This window comes from Thamnophis sirtalis, unplaced genomic scaffold, assembly GCF_051295495.1.
Source record: "Thamnophis sirtalis isolate CommonGarterSnake01/CBP01778 unplaced genomic scaffold, rThaSir2_p1.2 scaffold_4, whole genome shotgun sequence".
In the NCBI taxonomy this organism is placed as follows: Eukaryota; Metazoa; Chordata; class Lepidosauria; order Squamata; family Natricidae; genus Thamnophis; species Thamnophis sirtalis.
The window spans coordinates 18,340,309-18,362,799 of NW_028261384.1; the positions used below are offsets into that span (position 1 = coordinate 18,340,309).

Sequence of the window (22,491 nt, forward strand, 5' to 3'; positions counted from 1 at the left end):
TAGAGAAGGCTCTGAGCATTGTAAAGATGGTAAGAAAGAGAAAAAGAGGAAGAATAGCAGCAAGCCATTAATGACTTGGTGGCATATAATTCATCCATCAATTAGCAAGAATTGGGTATGTCTAGTTTAATAAAAAGAAGGACTAGGGGTGATATAATAGCAGTCTTCCAATATCTAAGGGTCTGCCACAAAGAAGAGGGGGTCAAGCTATTCTCCAAAGCATCCAAAGGCAGGACAAGAAGCAATGGGTGGGAACTAATCAAGGATATAACTAATGTAGAAATACGGAGAAATTTCCTGACAGATATAGAACAATTAATCAATGGAGCAACAGAAGCTGTGGGTGCTCCAACCCTGGAGGTTTTTAAGCAGAGACTGGACAACGATTTGTCTGAAATGGTGTAGGGTTTTCTGTTTGATCAGGGGTTGGACTAGAAGCCCTCCAAGGTCCCTTCCAACTCTGCTATTCTGTTCTGTTCACAGTTGCAAACCCCAATGGTGCTTTTTCCAAAAGGCAACTAGACTTCCTTTTTTTCTTTGCTTCTCATTCAAAAAACTTCCTCAGTTCTCTTGGATGAGAAGCAAAATGTTTTCAAAGAAAAAAACCCCCAAGAAAATCCAGTTGCCTTTTGTAAAAAGCACCTTTGGGACTACCATGACCTGGATGATTGAGAATCTCCATAGATACCCAGCTGCAAGCTCTTCTGTTATCAGTGGAGGGGGGGGGGAGGGACTGCTTCTGACTGGATTTCAGGAAGTCTCCTAAAAAAAAACGAAGTCTCTTGTGTAAATAAATCAGAGGATAAATTCATTTCACATGGGAAATAGTTCAGCCGTTAAAATGCTGGTAACCTCTTGCCTTTGATCACAATAAATCTTGCTTAAAAATGTGAGAATGTTACTTGAAAAGAGTATGGTTAAAATAAGCTGCCAAAAGACTTACGGCTGTGAATGAACCAAAATTTGGGGAAAAGGGAAATCAAAGGAACGGGAAAACGATTTCTTGTGGTCTTCAGGAGGAATGTTATATTCGCCTTGGAATAGAACTTTCTGCTCCCAAACTTTTTATTCTAACACAGTTTAGCAAATACTGGGGTTTAAAGTAAAATTAAGGCCTGTATAAAATATTTTTTTTAAATGGCATAGTATTTTATCACTTGCACAATAGGTCTCCCCCCCACCACTTCCCCAACATATCTGACTGGTAACAAAATGTGAGCACCTGTTATGCTTTTTACATTTCTTTTTAAAAGTAAGCTGCATTTGAAAGAACAAGAAAAGGCCGGATTGGAATATAACAGCATAACCAAATTTCTTTGTCTGTAACAAACTGTTGAAGAGCCGAACTGCTGAAGAGCCCATGTGAAGAGCCGAGGTGGCGCAGTGGCTAAATGCAGCACTGCAGGCTACTTCAGCTGACTGCAGTTCTGCAGTTCGGCGGTTCAAATCTCACCGGCTCAGGGTTGACTCAGCCTTCCATCCTTCCGAGGTGGGTAAAATGAGGACCCAGATTGTTGTTGGGGGCAATATGCTGACTCTGTAAACCGCTTAGAGAGGGCTGAAAGCCCTATGAAGTGGTATATAAGTCTAACTGCTATTGCTATTGCTATTGCTGAAAGGAATGCATCATCTGGAGCTCTTAAACCACGTGTAGGAGCCCTTGACCATGTAGAAACCAAAAAGAGGAGATGCTTTCTTGTTATTTTCAGCTGACACTAAAGAGCTTCACTGTAAACCTTAACACAAACTTAACAATAACAACCCCAAAATAATACAAGTTCTCTCCAGGTATATGGACCCTGTCTCATCCATTTTGCATAAATGTCCTGTGGACTGTACCCCTCATTTTCTGGAAGATGGTACTTGTAACTCCTATACTGTCAATCCTGCCTAAACATTGATGGGAAATTACGGGTATTAAATTGACTGCAATTTGATTTGATTTGTGTCCTGCCTTTTTCTCTCATAGCAGGCTGAACTCTCATACTTAGCACGCTCCCTAACAGTTTTCCTCAGAACAGCAACCTGGGAAGTCACTGAAAGAGAGTGGCTGACCCCCAAAATCATCTAGTTGTTTTCCATGGCTGAAGTTGGACTTGAACCTGGGTCCCCCAATTCTAATTCAAAAACTGAGAAAGGATAGGGAAATAATATAAGAAGAGAATCATGCAATGCATTTTTAACATTACATTATTTCAGACTCCATATCTCATAATTTTACTACCTTGATCACTTTTGGCCAGCTGCTATGTGTTATTGAAGTTCAATGGTGTCAGCAAAACAAATCTCTCTATCCAATTTTCCTGAGATTATTTTTGGAGATAATCACGCAAGCCATTAATTTGGAAGGTCAATGTGTAACAGCTCCATATTAGAAAAGGATTGAGGATTATCTGCCATGGCAATGAAGGTCTCACTCAGGGCCAACCCAAGATGATCCAAAGCTCAAGATTTCATTACCTTGACTATGAGCCCACTGACCAGCTGGCCAGCTGCTGTGTGCTATTGAAATTCAACCGTGTCAGCAAAACAAATTTTCCTATCCAATTTTCCCAAGGTAGTTTTGGGGACGATTATGCAAGCCATTAATGTCAACCCTGAAGCCATTTTGGACTATCTTCAGGGCTGCAACAGCAAGGCTGGTTGGAGCTGTGGGAATTGGAAGGGGAAGTAGGGATAGCTGGGGACCTTTAGCCAAAATAAAATTCTTTCTCCTGGGAACCAAGGACATTTTCATCAGGTGCTGGGAAAGTGTAGACTGAAATCAACTGGAGTTGGGACTGAGACCTGATTGGACCATGTGATGGATTGGGGAAGAAGAACTTAGACTTTTAATTTGGGTAGGGAAAACCTCAGGACCTTCAGAGTCGGGTTTTCATCAGATGTGGCAATATGACATGCCTAATAAATTTGGATTTCGAGGAGCATCTTGACCTGTGAGTTTTGATTGCTTTGCATCTGTTACTTGAAACCCTGACAGTTAATTTGGAAGGTCAATGTGCAACAGTTCCTCAGAAGAAGGACCAAGAATGGTTAGTCATCATGGAAATGAAAGCCTCACTCAGGCCTATCTTAAGGAGGTTCAAACTTCAGGATATTGTTACCTTGACCTTGCAGCATAACCAGCTTTGACCAGCTGTTGTCTACTATTGAAGTTCAATAGTGTCAGCAAAACAAAATCTCCCTATCCGGTTTTCCTGGGATTGTTTTGGGGATGATGCATCATGCAAGCTGTTCTTTTGGAAGTCAGTATGCAACATTTCCATATTAGGAGAGGATTATAAATGGTTAGCTGGCATGGCAATGAAGGCCTTACTGAAGTCAACCCAAGAAGATCCAAATCTCAAGATTTCATTACCTTGATCAAGTTGGGGGACCAGCTTTGGCCAGCTGTTGTGTACTATTGAAGTTCAATAGTGTCAGCAAAACAAATCTCTCTATCCAGTTTTTCTGAGATTGTTTTGGGGTTGATGTTAGCATCGCATAAGCTGATTATTTTGCAAGGTCAACATGCAACGTTACCATATTAGGAGAGGATCCGGAATGTTTAGCTGCAATGGAAATGAAGGCCAACCCAAGAAAAACTACTAACTGTAGAAAGAGAAAAACTCAATGTCTCAAGTGGAAAGATCTTTGGGATTGACACGATCCTGTTACCATGTTGGGATTTTAATTAACATTTGGAATGTGGAAATGGTCCCGCTATTGGCACCATAGATCCTGAATATTCTCATACTGGATAGGGACCTACATTTGTTCCTTCATGGTCTGATAACCAACAGGCAAAAACGAATACAAAAATCCCCACCAGTAACAGAATACTTGTAAAGTATTATAGCAGTGTTTTTCAACCACTGTGCCGTGGCACACTAGTGTGCCGTGACATAGTGTAAGGTGTGCCGTGGGAAAATTACTTTATATATAGTCAATATAGGCACAGAGTTAAATTTTTTTAACATTTTCTAATGGTGGTGTGCCTCGTGATTTTTTTCATGAAAAAAGTGTGCCTTTGCACAAAAAAGGTTGAAAAACACTGTATTATAGTGTATGCCATCCAACAAAATTGACTTAAATACAGGGGAGAAAAACAGAAACATGTAATTTAAGTATTTAAAACACGGTTTGAAATTTAGAGAGCATTATAACAAACTTATATCAATTAGCCCCTAAATTTTGACTACATTTGGAATGCATTAATGTCTCTTTTCAGACATTGACCATACAAATAAGTAAGGGGTTAAAGTCCATATTATATAACTGACCTAATCTACGTAATTGCTTCATATGTCATTTGAGTAATTATATAAATGATTTATATAACGGTGGTGTAAAAAACTTTAGAATGACAGAAATAACATTAAATTTCAAATCACTTTGGAAGGAACAAACTTTGTCCACTGTTTGCCTATGAAGATTTACGCATAATTTAGTTCATTTTATTCTACATAATGGAGGTTTGGAGATCAACATGTTTTACTGTATATTTAAAATATGCTACTTAGCTAAAACATTTTTTTCACTTACATGGTTTATGTAGAGACTCTTCCGTTTTTCTCTCACTGTAAAAACACAAAATGTATGAAAGTTATATAATCTGATATCAATTAATTTTTGTACCATCTGTTGTTAAAAAAGTTATGACCTTTGTAAAAGTGGATAACCAGAGAAGCATTTTCTAACTTTATGTTCCTATTCACTCTTACAGAATAAATACACAATCGGGATGTGTAAATAAAAAAAAACTTATATTAACATGCTACTTTATAAAGGAAATGATTCTAATTTTATGATTCAGTTATTTAATTTCATTGAAACATTCATGGAAAAAATTTTTTTGATGCACTCAAATAGCGCAAAGGTATGAAACTTTTTAAAAAATATTTTAAATGCTTAAAATATTTATAGTACATATAGAATTTCATTTTGGTTTTATATGTTTCCTATCAGCCTAATTTAAACATTTACTGTCTATAGAACTTGATCTTGATTTTAAACAACACTGTCTTATTTCAGGTACAAAATTTAAGCATCAAATATAATATAGCTATATGTAATATTAATATAATATAATATAATATAATATAATATAATATAATATAATATAATATAATACAATACAGCACAACACAACACAACACAACACAACATAATATTGAATATAGCACATTTGCCTGGAATCCACACTGTATATCAGACATTAATACAATCGAGCAAGTCATGAGAAGAGTTCTCCACTCCTCTGCTTGCAACAGAATACCTTATGCCACCAGGCTTGAAATTTTGGGCTTAGACAATCTGGAACTGCACTGTCTGAGGTCTGATCTAAGCGTAGTACACAGAATTGTCTGCTACAATGCCTTACCTGTCAACACCTTCTTCAGCGTCAACCTCAATAATATGCGGGCAAACAATATACAAACTCAAGGTAAACCGCTGCAAACTCGATTGCAGAAAATATGACTTCAGGAACAGAGTGGTCAATGCCTGGAATGCACTACCCAAGTCTATAGTCAAACCCCCATAACTTTAACATCCTCATACCCCCATAACGTTAACCTTAAACTATCTAGTGTGAACCTCACCCCTTTCTTAAGAGGTCTGTAAGGGGGCGTGCATAAGCCCACCAGTGTGCCTACAATCCCTATCCTATTGTCCCCATTTATTCGTACCCATTTCTTGTGTTTATGTCTATGTTTATACTTATACCTGTTATCTCATACATACTTGACAGACTAAACAAACAAACAAACTTTTTAGATGCAGGCTTTTGATATAAAAATCAAAGCATAAATTCCATCCATGTTACTTTAGGCACCCAGCTACAGTAATATTTCATTCTTTCATGCTCTTTGTCTTTCACCTGATTGGTAGTTTTGGAATGCTGCCAGGGCATTCAATGGCTAATGGAAGAGGTGTCACATATTACCCATTTTCTGAGTTTTTGCATATGCATGAGTTTCCTTTGAACCAAAATCTTCAGACAAATCTCACTTCTGATTGCTCACACAGTCTACACTGCCTTTAGAAAACTAACAAAACCAACTGATCTTTCCTGAAAGTTTGGGTATTACCATTACATGTGACCAGATTACAATGAACTGCATATTGAAGAAGCATCCAAAGGTGAATTCAAACAAGGATACTTCTGTGGGCTAGACTTCCAAGATAAGAACATATTTCTATTCTTTGTGGAGTTGAACTCATTCAAATTTTGCAGTTAAAGAACCTCCTATCTTTGATAATGACACTGGATAGCCATACAGCATCTGTGGCAATGTTTCAGTATGAGATAAATCAAAAAGAGAAACCTGGTTTTAATGTGTTATAAAATAGTAATCCCAAGGACGATTCAGCTCCTTTACTTAACATAGTGCAGTTTTTTTTGTAATCTAATCTTGAAATCTGGTTTAGGGTGAAGATGGTATAGTGCACTCTCTTGGGGGTTCCTCATTACCTTGTGTGGAAACATCTTTATTATTTGCTAGTAAATTTCCAAATCTAAATTAAGTTGTTAACTATAGATCATAAAGCTACTAAACCAGGCCTTGTTATGTAAAATATTATGCATGCACGTTGGTGAGTCTCCAACCCAATAATTCTTAATTTCTGAATGCTCCAAATGGATTATGTGTATGTGAATTCACAGATCACTACTCATAGTGCTACTGTTCCAGATAAGAACAGTAGTCCTCATTTAGCGACCACAGTTGGGACCATTAGGCATGTCATTAAGCAAAGCAGTCACTAAATGGGAAACCATGTGACTGCAACCATGCTTTCCTTTTCCCCAGTCCCGCACTTTTTGGAATATTCATCCTGATACTGGAACATATGCTAGACTAATCAGTTTCACACCTTCAGCTTCTTTCCTTCCTAATCACTGTCCTGCTGTTTGAATGCTCCCTTTGATACTGGAATAATTAGCAAAAAGGAAATTAATTCATTGAAGGGGAAGGGATTACAGGCACACAATAGGAAAACATATCAGGAATACAGGGGCCCCAGCAAGAGCCATATGCAAATAGCCCAGTGTATTCTCCATGGTGTGCCTGATTACTCTTTTATAATCCCTTTTTCTCCAATCTGTTCACTCTGCAGGGAGGGAGGAATGGATTAGCACAGAAGAGATTGCCTATAGGGATTCCCCCCCACCCCCCCACTTGTGTAAGAAATCTCTCTGTTTAAGGCATATTCCTTTAAATGTGCATTTCATATCGCATGCCTGCTTACTGTCTTGCCTTCCTCTCCAATCTCTCCACTCTGCAGGGGAGGGGACTAAGTAAAAAAAAAATGGGTGTCTATTGTAATGGCAAACATATGATTGAGGTTCCAATGGAGACATGAATGGAGCCCCCAACTGGGCTTCCACTGATCAGTGGTGATGTGGCCGATTAATCTTTTCAACCTGGAAGGTCTCAGTACTTCCAACGTGACGACAACAACAACAGTACAGGATAACGGGTGCCAATTGTAATGGATTGCGACTAAGGGTGCGGCAAAGTTCATAATGTGTACATTGGTCATAAAACTATTTCTTCAGCACTGTTGTAACTTCAAATGTTTGCTGAACAAGGCAGTCACTAAACAAGGACTACTTATTTCATTCAGATACTACCATTTTTTAATTTTTTCCTTTCTATCTCTTTTAGTGTCACTGAACCTATTGACATTTCTGTCATTTAGATAATCATTTTTCCAATACTTTTTCAAGGTTTTGAACCAAAAGTCTTTCTCTGCAATTGTCCCTTAATTCTTCAAATATAAAAATATTGATTTACCACTTATTATATGCAAAGCACATGCTACTTCCCTGTGCAAACACATGTAATGAAAATTTCCTAATATTAAAAAAAAATGCTTACATGCCCTCAATAAATCCTAGAATACAAGAACACTAGACTAAAACATGCTTTTTGTTGAAACCGTTGCACCCACAACCTTTAAACAAAATGTGACCTAAAAGAATGTGGGACAATAAATTAACATATAATTTTAATAAATCAGCAATTAATAAATGATGTCAGCTTGTTCTAATGGTTAAAGGCTAAAAACCATGATACTGTAAGCAGAAGCAAAAAACAAGATGACGGTGCCACAGGGACCGCCTCGACAACCGGTTCAGGGGCGTGGCAGACCTGGGTCACCAGTTCCAGCGACCCAGGCCACCAAATTACCCAGGCTGGTAGGACCCCACCACTGACTGTAAGTCTTGCCTTAGGCATACAATCCAGCGAAGTGAGTTTGGACAAGTGATTCTTTCTCAATCCTAGAAGAAATGAGTTCGGCAATGGCAAAGCACTTCTAAAAAACTCAGCCGAAAAAACTGCAGAGTTTGTCTCGAAATCACTAGAAATAAAACCTGACTCAAAGATACACACATGCATAAATCAATAAATTTGCATCATTACTAGAATTCTAGCAGCTCTAATTTAAAAAAAAAATCAGAACTGTTCATTAGAAACCAGAATGTACCATTCTGTTTGGTTAAAACATTCCCAACTCTGTTGCTCAATAAAATATTGGGTGCATCAAAAACATTTCCTTGTAGATGTCCAAAAAGCTAACAAGAATTAACTTCTTTTGTGTTGTCTTAAAAGTAGATGACACTCCCTCTTCTCCTAGGTAGCAAAATACAGGTAGTTCTCAATTTACAACAGTTTAGTTGAATAGTTTAGTGACTATTCAAAGTTACAGTGGCACTGAAAAAAGTGACTTATGATCTTTTTTCACACTTATGAAAATTGCAGCATGGTCAGGAGATCAACATTCAGACATTTTCAATTGACTCCTATTTATGATAGTTGCAGTGTTCTGGAATCCCCTTTTGTGACGTTCTGACAAGCAAAGTCAATAGGGAATCCAGATTCACTTAACAACCGTGTCACTAACTTATCAACTGCAGTGATTCACTTAACAACTGCAAAAAAGGTCATACACGGGACAACATTCACTTAACAAGTGATTCAATTGACAACATAAATTTTGGGTTTAATTGTGGTCATAAGTAAGGATTAGGACTATCTGTATTTGCGGAGTTTTTAAGTGGTCATAAGTAAGGATTCGGACTACCTGTATTTGCGGAGTTTTTAAGTGGTCGTAAGTAAGGATTACGACTACCTATATTGGCGGATTAAGTTTCAAAGAAAAAAATGAGGAAAAGGGCTCTGAATTTTCTCCGCAGTAGTATGCAAGTGATTCAATAGATCATTTACTGTCCCAAAGGTGCTTTTTGCAAGAGGCAATTGGACTTCCTGTTTTTTTCTTTGAAGACGTTTCGCTTCTCATCCAAGAAGCTTCTTCAGCTCTGACTGGATGGTGGGGAATAGAAGAATTTATACTCCTTGCAGACAGCTGGACATTTGCATTCTTCCAGACAGCTGGACATTGCTTTCTTGCAGTCCATCTGTCTGCAAGGAGTATAAATTCTTTCATTCCCCACCATTTAGTCAGAGTTGAAGAAGCTTTTTTGACGAGAAGCAAAATGTCTTCAAAGAACAACCAGAAAGTCCAGTTACCTCTTGAAAAAAGCACCTTTGGGACAACCATGACTTGGATGACTGAGAATCTCCATAGGTAGATCATGTACTACTTAACAATCCAGTTCAACATGGCTATGTTGGAGCACATTAAGAAGTGAGTTTTACAATATAAAGTAGTATGAAGGAATTTAGCAGCCTGAAAGAATCAAGGATCAAGATTGTACTCCACAGTATAATTCATTTCAATAAAAACTGAGAAATTATTTCCTTTGATGACACACAGAAGTAAACTACGGGACTATGGGACTGATCAAAACGTAAGTTTCTAAATATTTCTTTCAAATCTTTTTCTGTTACTGCTACTATTACTACTTTGTCTTCCATCAAATTAAGCTATGCATTTTTATTATGCCTCACTACTGTTGATAGTTATAACCTTCTGGCATTTCATGAACAATTTAATATTTTCATAGTATACAAACTAATCCTGGCTAACCAGAAGTCATGCAGAGAATATAACAATATTATGACACTAGAATATTGAGGACAGGGCAAGAACAGTCAACACAATAATCTTTAAAGAGGCATTGGAATACTCTGTTACCGTAACTTCTAAGCTGTGCTAATTTATTTGCTTGGATTGATATGAGCTTTATTTTGTCTCCACCTAGAGTGAGAATAATTTTATGGACACAGAGCCCTATCTAACCGGCTTCATAAGGCTAAACAAAGTGGTGATGCTGTAGACCTTCTCTTCAAATGGACATTTTCTGACCCCAAGTGGTGCAACTAAATATATAAACCATACCAGAGAAATTCACAATGCAATAGTGACAATTCTTGCATCAGCACTGGAGATGTTGAGGGAAGTGGTGGGCCTTTGGACTCCAGCCTGACATTTGGCCACTGGAGCTGAAATCACCACTACCAATTTTATTTCTTGACTTATTTATTGGACTTCTTCAGCCCAAATCACAAGGATGCTGATTAATTAATAATTAATTAATATAGTATTGATACCATGTTTCCACGACAAAAGACAGGGTTGACCTTATTTTCGGAGAGGGCTTATTATTTTTGAATTGCAGGAGGTTCTTTAGCGTCAGCCTGTGGCCTGCGGATCAGCTAATCCAGAAAGGGCTAGAGGTTCTGTCTCTGTTTCTGGCACAAACTTACCAGCTCTAGCATCACTGGGCCTGCCTCTCTTTTTGCAGCTGCCACTAAGAGAAGGGGCGCACTAGCTAGGTTTGTGGGAGCGGTCTCTGCGAGGTCATTCTGCGTGGATGGCAGGTGCATGTGGGCCAAATGGAATGTATTCCCCCCTTCCCCCCCCCAAGGAAATGGTTGGGACCAGCTGTGCATAAGTTTAAATATTTTAGGGGAGGGCTTATTTTCAGGGAAGGGCTTATTTTAATGTATGTGCTCAAAAGCCTGATTGGGCTTATTTTCCAGGGAGGTCTTAATTTTGGGGAAACAGGGAAGTACAATATGTATTTTATACAGGTAATCCTTGACTTACTACAGTTCATTTAATGACTGTTCAAAGTTACAATAGCACTGGAAAAAATGATTTATGACCATTTTTCACACTATCGACCATTGCAGCAACTCTGTGGTCATGTGAACTGATTCTTATTAATGTTTGCAGTGTCCTGGGGTCATGTGATCATCTTTTGCAAGCTTTCAACAAGCAAGTCAATGGGGAAGCCAGATTTACTTAACAAACGTGTTACTAACTTAACAACTGCAATGATTCACTTAAAAACTGTGGCAAGAAAGGTTGTAAAATGGGGCATAACTCAGAAATTTTGGACTCAATTGCGGTTGTAAGTCGAGGATATACAGGAAACCTGTATATGTTTTCAACTTTTCTGTCCCAACATTTGAAACTTTGAGATGAGAAAGTTGATGCAGCAGACTCAACAGCGTCACACTGAGTATCACGGCTATTCCTCACCATTCTCTATCTCCGTATGAAGGAGTTAAAGATAATCAGGAGCTCTTAGAGATTTGCATCCTTTTGGAAAAGTATCTGCAACCAATGTGTTATGATCCAGGGTTGGCACACAAATAACACATGCTTGGCAGAAGCTTGACAACTTTTATCCAATCACCATCCCCTACCATCCCCACAATCTGACAATTCCCAGTCTGTTCTCCAAGACTTCTGCCCCCAGGTTACCCTTACAGTCCAAGAGCAAGGATCAAACCCATGCCCCCACACACACTTCCCAGCAATGAAAATCCACAGGAGCAGCACCGCTCCAAGGGGCAAGATAGGCTTTCAAACTTGACAAAGTTCATGATGAATGTCAAAGGAAAGGATCAAACCTCATTCCACATCAACAAAGATTCTGGAGCAACTTTCTTCTTGGTGCCATGGAGGGTGTTGCTGCAAAATACACTAGTTCCCGACAAAAACTCCTCCCCATTGTGTCTTCTTAAATGTTACTTTCCAGGTGATTCTCAGGAAGAAGGGCGCCCTCCAGAGGTAGTATTCAGCTGGATAGGACCAGTTTGCCCAAACTAATAGTGGAAATCGCGTGTGGGCTCACCTACATGCCCCAGTTCTATGCAGTCCTATTTAGATATGTTTTTGAGTCTGGGTGTATGCATGGAAGGCACACACATAAGCATGGCACATGCATGGAAGATGCCCATGCACCCAGTGAAAAGGTGTTAATGAAATGTGCAACCCACCACTGGCACCCTCCTCCCCAGTAGTCGGGTCACCCTGCTGACTCTGCCTACTCTTCCAAAGCCCAAGGGACCCGGGACTTCCTCGACTTCATCCCCGGTCGGTGCCCCAGAGGGATTGCACCCTCCCTCTGCAACAGCCCTGGCTCCATCTCCTTCTCAGACCTGGGCTCTGGCGGGGCCATAGACATAATGTTTCTATTCTTTGGATTTCCCATGAAGTCCACCTTAATAGTTGTTATTTGAGTACAGATTTAAGAGAGCAGCTTGCTCTTCACTTCATATGCAGACATTTAGGAAAGAGAAAGCCTGCCTGTTGCTAGAAGATGAATATAAGCTTTTTCTGAGAGCCCAGGACACAGTGGCTAGGCAAGGTAATCTAGGCAGGACTCAGATCTCCTCCTTTTCTTTCAAATGGTTTCTTTCAAGGGGGATGGTTTTGAACATCTTTTCTTTATTTAGTTAAGTCTCATTCATCCTTAATTTGGGAGTGCTTCCTACCTAAGAATGGCAGGTAGCCACAAGCCACCAAATTTCAGCCATTGTCATTGGTGCGGAGATTAGAGTTGTAAGAAAATAAAGCTTAGAACCCAAAGAATTCATTCCTATGTTAGACATGATAGTCTGCAAGAGAAAAGGGCAACTCAACACATGATTATCAATATTTCTTGCACATTTTTCAAAGAAAACATGGTTGCAATTTGTTGCATGCAACCATGAGCCATGTGTTGCAGTGGTTAAAGTGCAGTACATGCAGCCTACTTCTGTTGATTACCGGTTGCCTGCAATTTGGCAATTCAAATCTCACTAGGCCCAAGGTTGATTCAGCCTTCCATCCTTCCAAGGTGGATAAAATGAGGACCCAAATTGTTGGGAGCAATAGGCTGACTCTATAAACCACTTAGAGGGGGCTGTAAAAGCACTGTGAAGTGGTATATAAGTCTAAGTGCAACTGCTATTTGTGGGAGAAAAAAATATTGCATCAATCTAAGAGTAAGTTAATCCTCTTCTCCTGATTACATCAAGTTGCACTCTAAAGCGAACACTATTAATTTCCTGGGAAGGCAAAAGCACAGACTAATAAATGATCATGTTCAACTCTGCTGATCAATGAATCTGGAAGTGTGTCTGTATTTTCCTTTTAAAGAGTGCAGCACTCAAGAAAAACGACAGCAGTCTTCGACCTCAGCCTAAATTTATTTTGGCGAGACACTCAACCAACACAAGGATTAAACATCCTTGCTGCAGAAATGTGTTCCAAAATACTTCTGAGTAATTCTTGTCTGTTCTTAGAATAAAATATTTGCAATAGGAAATACCGGGCTCCAAGTTTATATCCTCACTCTTCTGAAGGAAATAGGAAGGAATATATGTAAAAATAGATGTTTTAAATTGTGGAAAGCTTTAACATGCCTACCTTTGTAAAAAAAGAAAACAAAACAAGAAGAAGCTGAATATTGTGCTATTGAATTATCTTGAAAGAATTTTATGGTACTTGGAAATTAAATGAAAACAAAAGATGGAAGCACATGCACTTCCCAAACCTGGATTACCCATTATTAATTTAGAACAATTAAAGCACAAATGGCCAGGCTCAAATTATCCTTATAAGAAGACCTAGGTCTCTGGAGAAGGCCCCAATGTTAGTAAGGGTAGAAGAAAAGAGAATTAGAGGACAACTAACTCAAGATGGACAGACTCTGTTTCAATGAAGTTGGATACAGCATTGGAAGACCATGCTAGGGAAGGATTATCATGGAGAATGACCATTGGCTTACCTGAATGGTCGTTCTCTAGGTGCTGCGGGAGTGTCCAAGCATGGGTTAACTTCAGCTTGCTTCCCAAGGACTGAGTTTAAATCTTTAGTGTAGCCATGCCTACTGCTCCCTTTGGAGGTCAGTTTGAAAAACGAGGAGGTGAAGTTCAAAAGGATGTCGAAGAAGGTGAACTATGTCTTCAGGAGATGTGATTCGGCTCCACCAGATTACCCAAGGGTGGGGTTGGACACTCCCGCAGAGCCTAGAGAATGACCATTCAAGTAAGCCAATGGTCATTCACCTAGGTGCTGCTTGGAGTGTCCAAGCATGGGACATACCCAAGCTATATAGTCCCAGGGTGGGAAACAGAAACATTCCGTTGTTCCAGAGCCGCTAAGACCTGCTGCAGGACCCTCCTTCCAAAGGAGGCCTCTGCTGCTGCAAAAGAGTCCAATTTATAGTTACAAACAAATGGGGATGGTGACGTCCATTGCTGCCCTGCATATGTCTTCGATGGATGCCTGGGTTGCCCATGCGGTTGAGGTTGCGGCACTCCTCGTGGAATGAGCAGTGATGCGAGGAGGAACTGGCTGGGCCTGAGGTTCATAGGCCAGCTTAATGCAGGTGCGCAGCCAACACCCAAAAGTCAAAGAAGAAACCTTCCTGCCCATTGAGCGGGCTGGAAGGAAATAAAGAAGGATTCGGACTTGCGAAAGGAGGCTGACCTCTTCTTATATATGCGTATTGCCTGTTGTACGTCAAGTTTGTGCTAGACCCGCTCTCTGGGATATCTGGGATGCGGGCAGAAATCAGGGAGAATTATCATGGAGAAAATGTATCCATATGATTGCTAAGAGCTAACAATGACTTGATGGAAGAATTGTGTTGCATCTAGTTTTTTTTTTTAAAAAAATCCTTGATTAGTCTTTTTTTTAAACCAAAGAACAGTCAGTTTCAGTCTTCACTCATTAGTGACTTTTATGAGATAGGTTGAGAGACAAACTATTTATAAAATGGAATATATTCCTCCATTCAACATTTATGGATTTTGTTGTTACTGTTTTTAAGTAATAGCTGTGTGATATAAGATTGAAGCACACCCAAGGATTTCATTTTTCAAGGAGTTTTGAAAAAGTCCTCCAGAAATATATCCAAGTATTTGCTACTTGACGTGGGAGAGAAGCCAATATCGTTGTCGCTAACAACTTTCCTTCCATGCCAAAGAGCAATGAGAACACGAGGAGAAGATTCATCATGTATCTGATATTCTTAACAACACAGGTATGTTCTTCTTTTGACTTTGCATAGATTCCACCCAGAGGTGGTATTCTACCGTCTTGGACCGGTTCGCCCTACCCGCTCATTCCAGTTCTATGGCATCCCATTTAGGTCCTTTGTTTGCCAAAAGCACATGCATGGAAGGTTGTGAGCATGCATGGAGGTGGGCGCACGGTCACATTTGCGAACTGGTAGGGAAAGTAAGTGAATACCACTCCTGATTCCACCCCCACAGATAACTAACTAAACAAGATTTCTTTTTAGATAAATATATATATAGTTTAAACAGTACACAGTATGGTACTGAAAAATATATACGAAATGTTTTTTTAAAAAAATAAGTGATTAATGATATACAGACCAAATACTGCTAAGCTCTTAATTGCATAGATAATTTATACACAATGATTTATAATCCACTGAGTACAGCAGGCTCTCATATTTTTGGATTTTGGTTCTTATGAAATTTATTACAGATTTGAATTGAGTATGTAACAACATAATATTTTAAGAAATGTAATGGCTCTTAACTCACAATAGAATGTGATTGTGGGTTAATCAGTTTTTACTTTTGTTTGTTTTTGTGCTTTGAAGCCATTGTTGACTCATAGCAACTGCCTGCAGTTTTATTGGCAAGATTTCATAAGTGGTTTGCCATTGTAAGGCACAGGGCTTTAAAGCATTATGAAACAGTATATTAGTCTTCTAAGAATAATTGGCCAAAGATCATCCAGCTTGCTTTGTACCTAAGACGGGATTAATATTCAAAGGGTTATGCCTTAACCACTATACCCAACTGGCTCTGTGTGTTAATCAGTTACAAAACAATAATAGATAAACTGGGGACTTTGCCTATTTAATTACATCAAGTATACTAATCAATAGCCCTTTTCTCCATTCTGATATAGCAGTCAAAATTTTTGAATGACGGCAGTTGCGTGAAGAATATTCACTTTCCAACTCAATTAAACGATGGTAATTCATACAAAGTCTTTCCCACTATAAATGGATACAAAACAGTAGACATATTCATATCTCAGTCAAAATGAGAAAGATGTTAGGTTGATTTAAAGGCTTCTAAAATGCATTGTGCCTTAAGCTTTGGAAAATTTAGCCCCTACTTCAGCAGATGCTTAAAATAATTAGCTTGACATGTCAACAATGAAATTAAAGGAAAATGAAGCACTGTATACAAAACACAAACAGCAAATAGCAGTCCTATTTATAAAACAATGATTTCAATAATACTATCAATAGTCTTACACTGGGGAGTAAGTCAATGACTTTACAACACTCTTTCTTTCCTTCACAGAATTTTATGGCTCATGTATTTTAAAAAAATACCTCATTTTATAAGGAAAACAATGATGTTGAAGTATTTCCCCACTAAGGCTTGAATATTATAATTTCTGAAATTATACTGATATTATTTTAGACCTTGAGCAATTTGTTAATGCTGGAAACATAATATGAGCCAATAGCATCTTGGTTTAAAAAAACCATCATCATCATTAATGAGACTTATATAAGCACTGAAGTGAAAAGATTAAAAAGACTCAAGATAGTTTATATTAAAAAACTCAGTAGAAATGAGCCATCAAAAAGCTACAATGTAATTTCAGTTACATCTCATCAATCAACATGATTTACAAAACATAAAATTTGGGTTTTCAGTGCCATTGTCAGGGTTCCAAGTAATACCCCAAATGAAAGAAGACTCTGAAGCTTGAAGTTCCTCAAAGTTCCATTTTATTAGAGATGTCGTATTGGCACATCTGGGAAAATCCGTATCTGAAAGCTTCCAGGTTTTCCCCACCCAAATGAAAAGTCCAAGCACCTACCCAGCACCCACCTGTCCATCACATGGTCCAATCAAAGCATCGCCCCAATCCTCCCAGTCACATCCCTCCAGGTGCAGGACATAATGTTCTTAACTCTCGGAGAAAGGAATGTTATTATGGCTATATAATTCCCCAGCTCCATATAATCCTCCCTCCCAGTTTCCCACAGAGTAAATGTGGCAGGCCTGAAGATCAATGCCCAAGATGGCTTTCAGGCCTGGCAGCCATTCTAAAACAGAAGAGGAATAGAATAGAACTGGAATTTCAAGTGGTTTTGCTGTATAACTGTCCCCTCTAAAAATACAGAGATAAAATGATTTTTTGGTTAAAGAAAAGTGGGTATCCTTGGCTCCTAATTTCTACATAATTCTTAAAATGGCTCAGAGGAGTATAAACTATGAACATTATGGTTCAATTATTCAGTACTAGGCTTTCATCCAATTGTAGTTTATAGATGGTTACTTACCATCAGTTTGAGATTTACTGAGGAATATTGTGCTGGCTCGTGGATGGTCTGAGGGGTTGAATTCCATGTTTAGATCTTGGGGAAAAAAAGTGAGAAGAAATGGAATATTAGGAATGACTTATGGAGTAAATTTAGTGTTTCATTGTACAACTGGTGCTAATCCATTGTAAAGCAACAAATGCCTTCCTAGACCCAAAATTATTGCTTTGTAACAGTGGTGGGTTATGACCGGTATGCCCTGGTATGCACGGGGTGGGAAGGTCCACCTGCCCACCCGCTGTTCTTACCTGTATTTGAGCTCTTCGGGGCTTCCACGCACATGCACGGAGCATACGGGGCCTGCACAACACTCCGCCAAGCAGCTGGAGCGTCGCAGACGGTAAGTATGCATGCGCCCGCTGTGTGCGTTCATGTGGTGGATGCCCTGTTGCACCATACCGTTGCAATAGGATCCGGAACCCACCACTGCTTTGTACCCTCAGTTCTCCAATTTATTCCCTTTAAAACAGAGATTGTTAACCAATTGGTTCCACTGACTTCTTTCAGAGCCTGCTAAAAACTACAGACCCCTTCATGGAAAAAACACGTGTCTAACTGCATAAAATAAAATACACAGATATAGATTATATTATAAAAGAAATCTAACTCAGTATGAAGAAATGCAATTATCAAAATATTAAAGAATACCAGCTATGCAATATAGTAGTATATGTGATTCTTTATTCATCACTTATATCAATTACAAGAAATTTTAATTAAGTTCCAAATTTCAATTGGAGAATAGGAAAAATAAAAGGTATTTTTCCTATCCAAGTATATATATCTCTTGAAGTCTATCCCTGGATCTCCCAATGGATTCCTAGCTAAGAGCCTCTGATTTACAGCAAGATTATTTCAGATATAATTATTCCCTGTAATAATAATTACTGTGCCTCTGCTTACACAGATTTATCCTAATGTGGAAACTATTGATATATAAGGACATCACCCTCTGCCAGTTTATACAGATTTAATTTTATGAGATAGAATTAACGGTAGGCAGGATCTTTAAAGGGAGCCAACATAACACAATTAAGAATGCTAGATAAGGAAACCTTGAATTCAAACCACAAATGAATTATATAGCTGGTTGGATCACCTTAATGTTTGTTAGGAAAAAGGGAGAGCGGGGATATACTTTACACCAAACTTTTTCAAGAAAAAACAAACATACTGGAATAAACTTGCAAAAGGATCTTCCTCTACTTGCCTTGTAGTGTGTAAAAATAGTCTCTAGCAAACTCTTAGAAATGCTTTTTCAAGGCATACAAGGCTTTAAAAAGTCAAATAAATGGGCCCTCAAATTAGGAAATCTGTGGTCTTTATGCAAGACAGTTCCATTGCTGCTACTAAGAGGAGGAGGTCAGGACAAAAACTGTTTATCCCTTATTTTTCTCTCATTTTCCACCCTTTGTGCTCCTTATTCCTGCCCCTTCCAAAATTCTAGAATTCTTGAAAGTCTTCAGTTTGAGTCAGGAAGCAACTTGTGCACGGAGAAGATCTGCCACAAGGGGGCCAACCGTTTTGGTGAAATTTGAAAGCAAAAGCTGTGGATACTTTTCTCCTTAAGCATCCAATTAGGACAGGATGAAGCCAGGAGGTTGTGATAGCCATTCTCAGAGCTAGCCCATCCTATGGTTGGAGGCGAAGAGTAGGCAGAAAACAAGAAGGGGAAGAAAAATAGAGGAACAAAATCCTCTACACCTCTCATCTTCATTTCAATTTGAAAAGTTTTCTTGAGAAACTGAATTTTGATTCTAAGTTTTGCTGCCAACTGGCAGAAAGCATTGTGATGGCATTGCTTACTCCGCTTAATCTCAACTCTGCCTTCCCTAGAAAATGACACTGATAACACTCTTTGCTGCCAAATGTCAAGGAACATCCACAGCTTTTAGCCCCCTTATTTGGATATGAGCAGCGATCTGCCCACTAGCATACAAGATTTTCCTATAGCAACTTTATCATTAAGATGTGTGGACTTCTGTTCCCAGAATTTTGCTGGCTGGAGAGTTCTGGGAGTTGAAGTCCACACATCTTAATGTGGTTGAGGAACACTATTGTAGACATTCATACATACATAATCACGCTCTCAGAAGCAGCTACACATACACAATCTAACAGAGTCACATATGATAAGAGAAGAGAGAAAAATTATTATTATTATTGTGGTTGTTGTTGTTGTTGGTTGCATAGGCAGCCGGATGCTTGGACTGGATTAGGTATTCTTATCCACCTATCTTATTATTACAAAAGATACGAGTGGCACTAAGAACCATGGAAAGATACATTCTTTCTTGAACGAAAGACCTGCATGTGGATTAGAGAACAAACAAAACTTTACAATATCATCAAGAGCGGAGGGGGGGGGGATTGCAATGGAAATGGGCTGGTCACAAAGCAAGAAGAACCAATGGCCAGTGGACCAATGCAGACACAAAATGGATCCCACTTGATAAAAAGCATACACAAAAGAGATCTAAAACAAGATGGATCAAAAACATCAGGTTTGAGGTTTTCTTGAGGTTTTATTCAATTTGTATGCCGCCCTATTCCCGAGGGACTCAGGGCGGCTAACAAAACCGGAAGGGAGGGGAACAATTAGCAAGTATGGCAGGCCCAATTGGTAAAAGCAAGCTCAGGACCAGAGGTGGGTTGCTGGCAGTTTGATCTGGATTGGGCGAACCAGTAGCAGCGGCAGTCGGAGGCTCCACCCACCCGCCCAAACGCATGTGCAGAATCATTGCAGGAGCGCGCCTGAACCAATAGTAGAAAAATTGACCACCCATCTCTGCTCAGGATCATACTGGTTGGAAACATGTGGAAGAGGCATTCATCCTACAGTGGACAGACAATGGCTAAAATAGTAGTGATGATGATTATGATGATGATCTTATTATCATATGTTCACAATAATGTGAAGTCACAGCTGCCAGTTCTTTAACTGATAGTGAACTTTGTACTCATCGAGTTCTTCCCAATGTTGTAGGATGTCATTTATTGGTTAGTATATGTGGAGATCTAAGCAGTGTGGCTTTTTGCAATTGGCAGATGGAAATTTTGCCAATGCACACATTATCCTGATTGCAAACAGGTTTACAGGAGCAAATGAAGTGATGGTTTTCTCCTAAGGATCTATAAGGCTGCCTTCTCCAATCAGAATCAACCTCTCTAGGAGAAACTGTGATGCCCAATTTTCATGAGATTACAATGTACAGGAATCATTTGGGGAAAGAATACTTTGCCTCCTGAAAGCAGCGTTTGTTAATGCCTTCTAGAAGTTACTTTAATGGGAAATTGCTCCTGAGGGCATTTGAGGGACCTACTAGCTATTAGGGTCAGGGGGTTGGTTGAACCTTTGACATATTGTTAATGTATTGCTGATGGACCTCTCCTCAGTTGCTCTTCTCTGCCTTTCTGTTCTTGCTATGTATGTGTATCTATTTTTTTATTGTTTATATTACTTTAACAGTGTTTGCCATCAGAATCAGCTTGACAAGCTGATAAATCATAGTAAGCAGTATAAATAGATAAATAAACCAAATAGAATCAACCCATCAAGTGGCTTACGTGCTGCTGTGTTGCTTTAATTGTTGTTCTGTGTTTTATCTTTCTACTAGTAGTATTTTAATGTTTATATTATATGGTTTTATTGCTGTAAATCTTAGAGACTTGGAGTAGTTGGAAAAAATACAAATGGAACAAATAAATAAAAAAACTAAATAAGTAATTCTTTTAGCTCATTAATACATAGGGAAACTAACAAAAACAATGAATGCCAGGTATCCTAGCAACTAGTGGCTTCTGAGGAATTCTCTAGGCTTTCCTAGCTATGCAATAAGAAATTTAATATTAGTTTCATTTAAAAAAAATAAACCATCTATCCATCTATCTACCTGTCTACCTGTCTCACAAAATAAATGGAAAGAGCTTTGAGAAATGAGAAAAATACGTATTCAGAAACTTGCATTCAGCTCCTATAACCAATGCTACATTCTAAATTTTGGGAACAGGATGAGTGTTTGGTAGCAGGGAAGTTCTTAGGCTCTCAGGTATAAATAAAAGTCAGTTACACCAACATTTTAAGTTTAAGGCAGGCAGGCAGGCAGGCAGGGAGGCAGGGAGGCAGGCAGGCAGGCAGGCAGGCAGGCAGGCAGACAGACAGACAGACAGACAGACAGACTGACTGACTGACTGACTGACTGACTGACTGACTGACTGACTGACTGACTGACTGACTGACTGACTTTTATGGCTGTAAGTATGCTGGTCTTGTTGTATTCAGATCTTTTCCCGTGTAAGATTGAGATTGTCTTGGCAACATTTTGGCGAGGTCTCACTCGCCATCTTCATTTATATATATAAAAGGCTATATGTATGTATGTAGGTATGTATGTTCCAGCATTAATTCTGGAGCACTTTGAGCAATTTCAACCAAACTTGGTGCACAGCTGACTTACCCTCTGGAAACAAATACTGGGGGGGAGGGGGAAGGGGGGAGACACCCATGGTATGTTGGGTCTGTGTGTCTGTGTGTTCCAGCCGTTAAGGAGAGTGAGTGTGGCATCATAGAGCGGCCATTGTTTGTGATGTCATGGGAGGGGGAAGGGAGAGCCTGCGCTGTTAAGGAGGGGTAAGGTAGAGAACAGGAATGATGGGCATGGGAGTAGGCAGAAGCAAGGCCACTCTTAATGGCTCCCTGTCAGACAAATGCTTCAGGGCAAAGTGCCAGGATCGTAGAAAGGGCAGGAAAGAGGAGCGTATGGGAGCACATGGAGGGGGAAGGGAGAGGGCAGAGATGGTGGGCATGGGAATAGGGAAAAGAAAGGTTCCTCTTTTTGTCAGACAAATCCTTCAACGTCTATAAATACCCGAGCAATGCCGGGTTATCAGCTAGTATATATTTGAAATGACAGGTGATTTTCTTATCTCTGAGT

The 22,491-nt window shown here is 39.2% G+C and overlaps 1 protein-coding gene across 1 annotated transcript in view; it reads right to left on the reverse strand.

The window, feature by feature from the left end:
* The window catches only part of CCNY (cyclin Y), a 121,056-nt gene that overhangs the window by 28,198 nt on the left and 70,367 nt on the right, over window positions 1-22,491 (reverse strand). The window contains exons 2-3 of the mRNA XM_014060170.2: window positions 17,519-17,593; window positions 4,525-4,559 (exon numbers count right to left, since the gene is read on the reverse strand). Of these exons, the coding sequence (XP_013915645.1) occupies window positions 4,525-4,559; window positions 17,519-17,593 (110 nt within the window). The remainder of the gene's footprint in view (window positions 1-4,524; window positions 4,560-17,518; window positions 17,594-22,491) is intronic.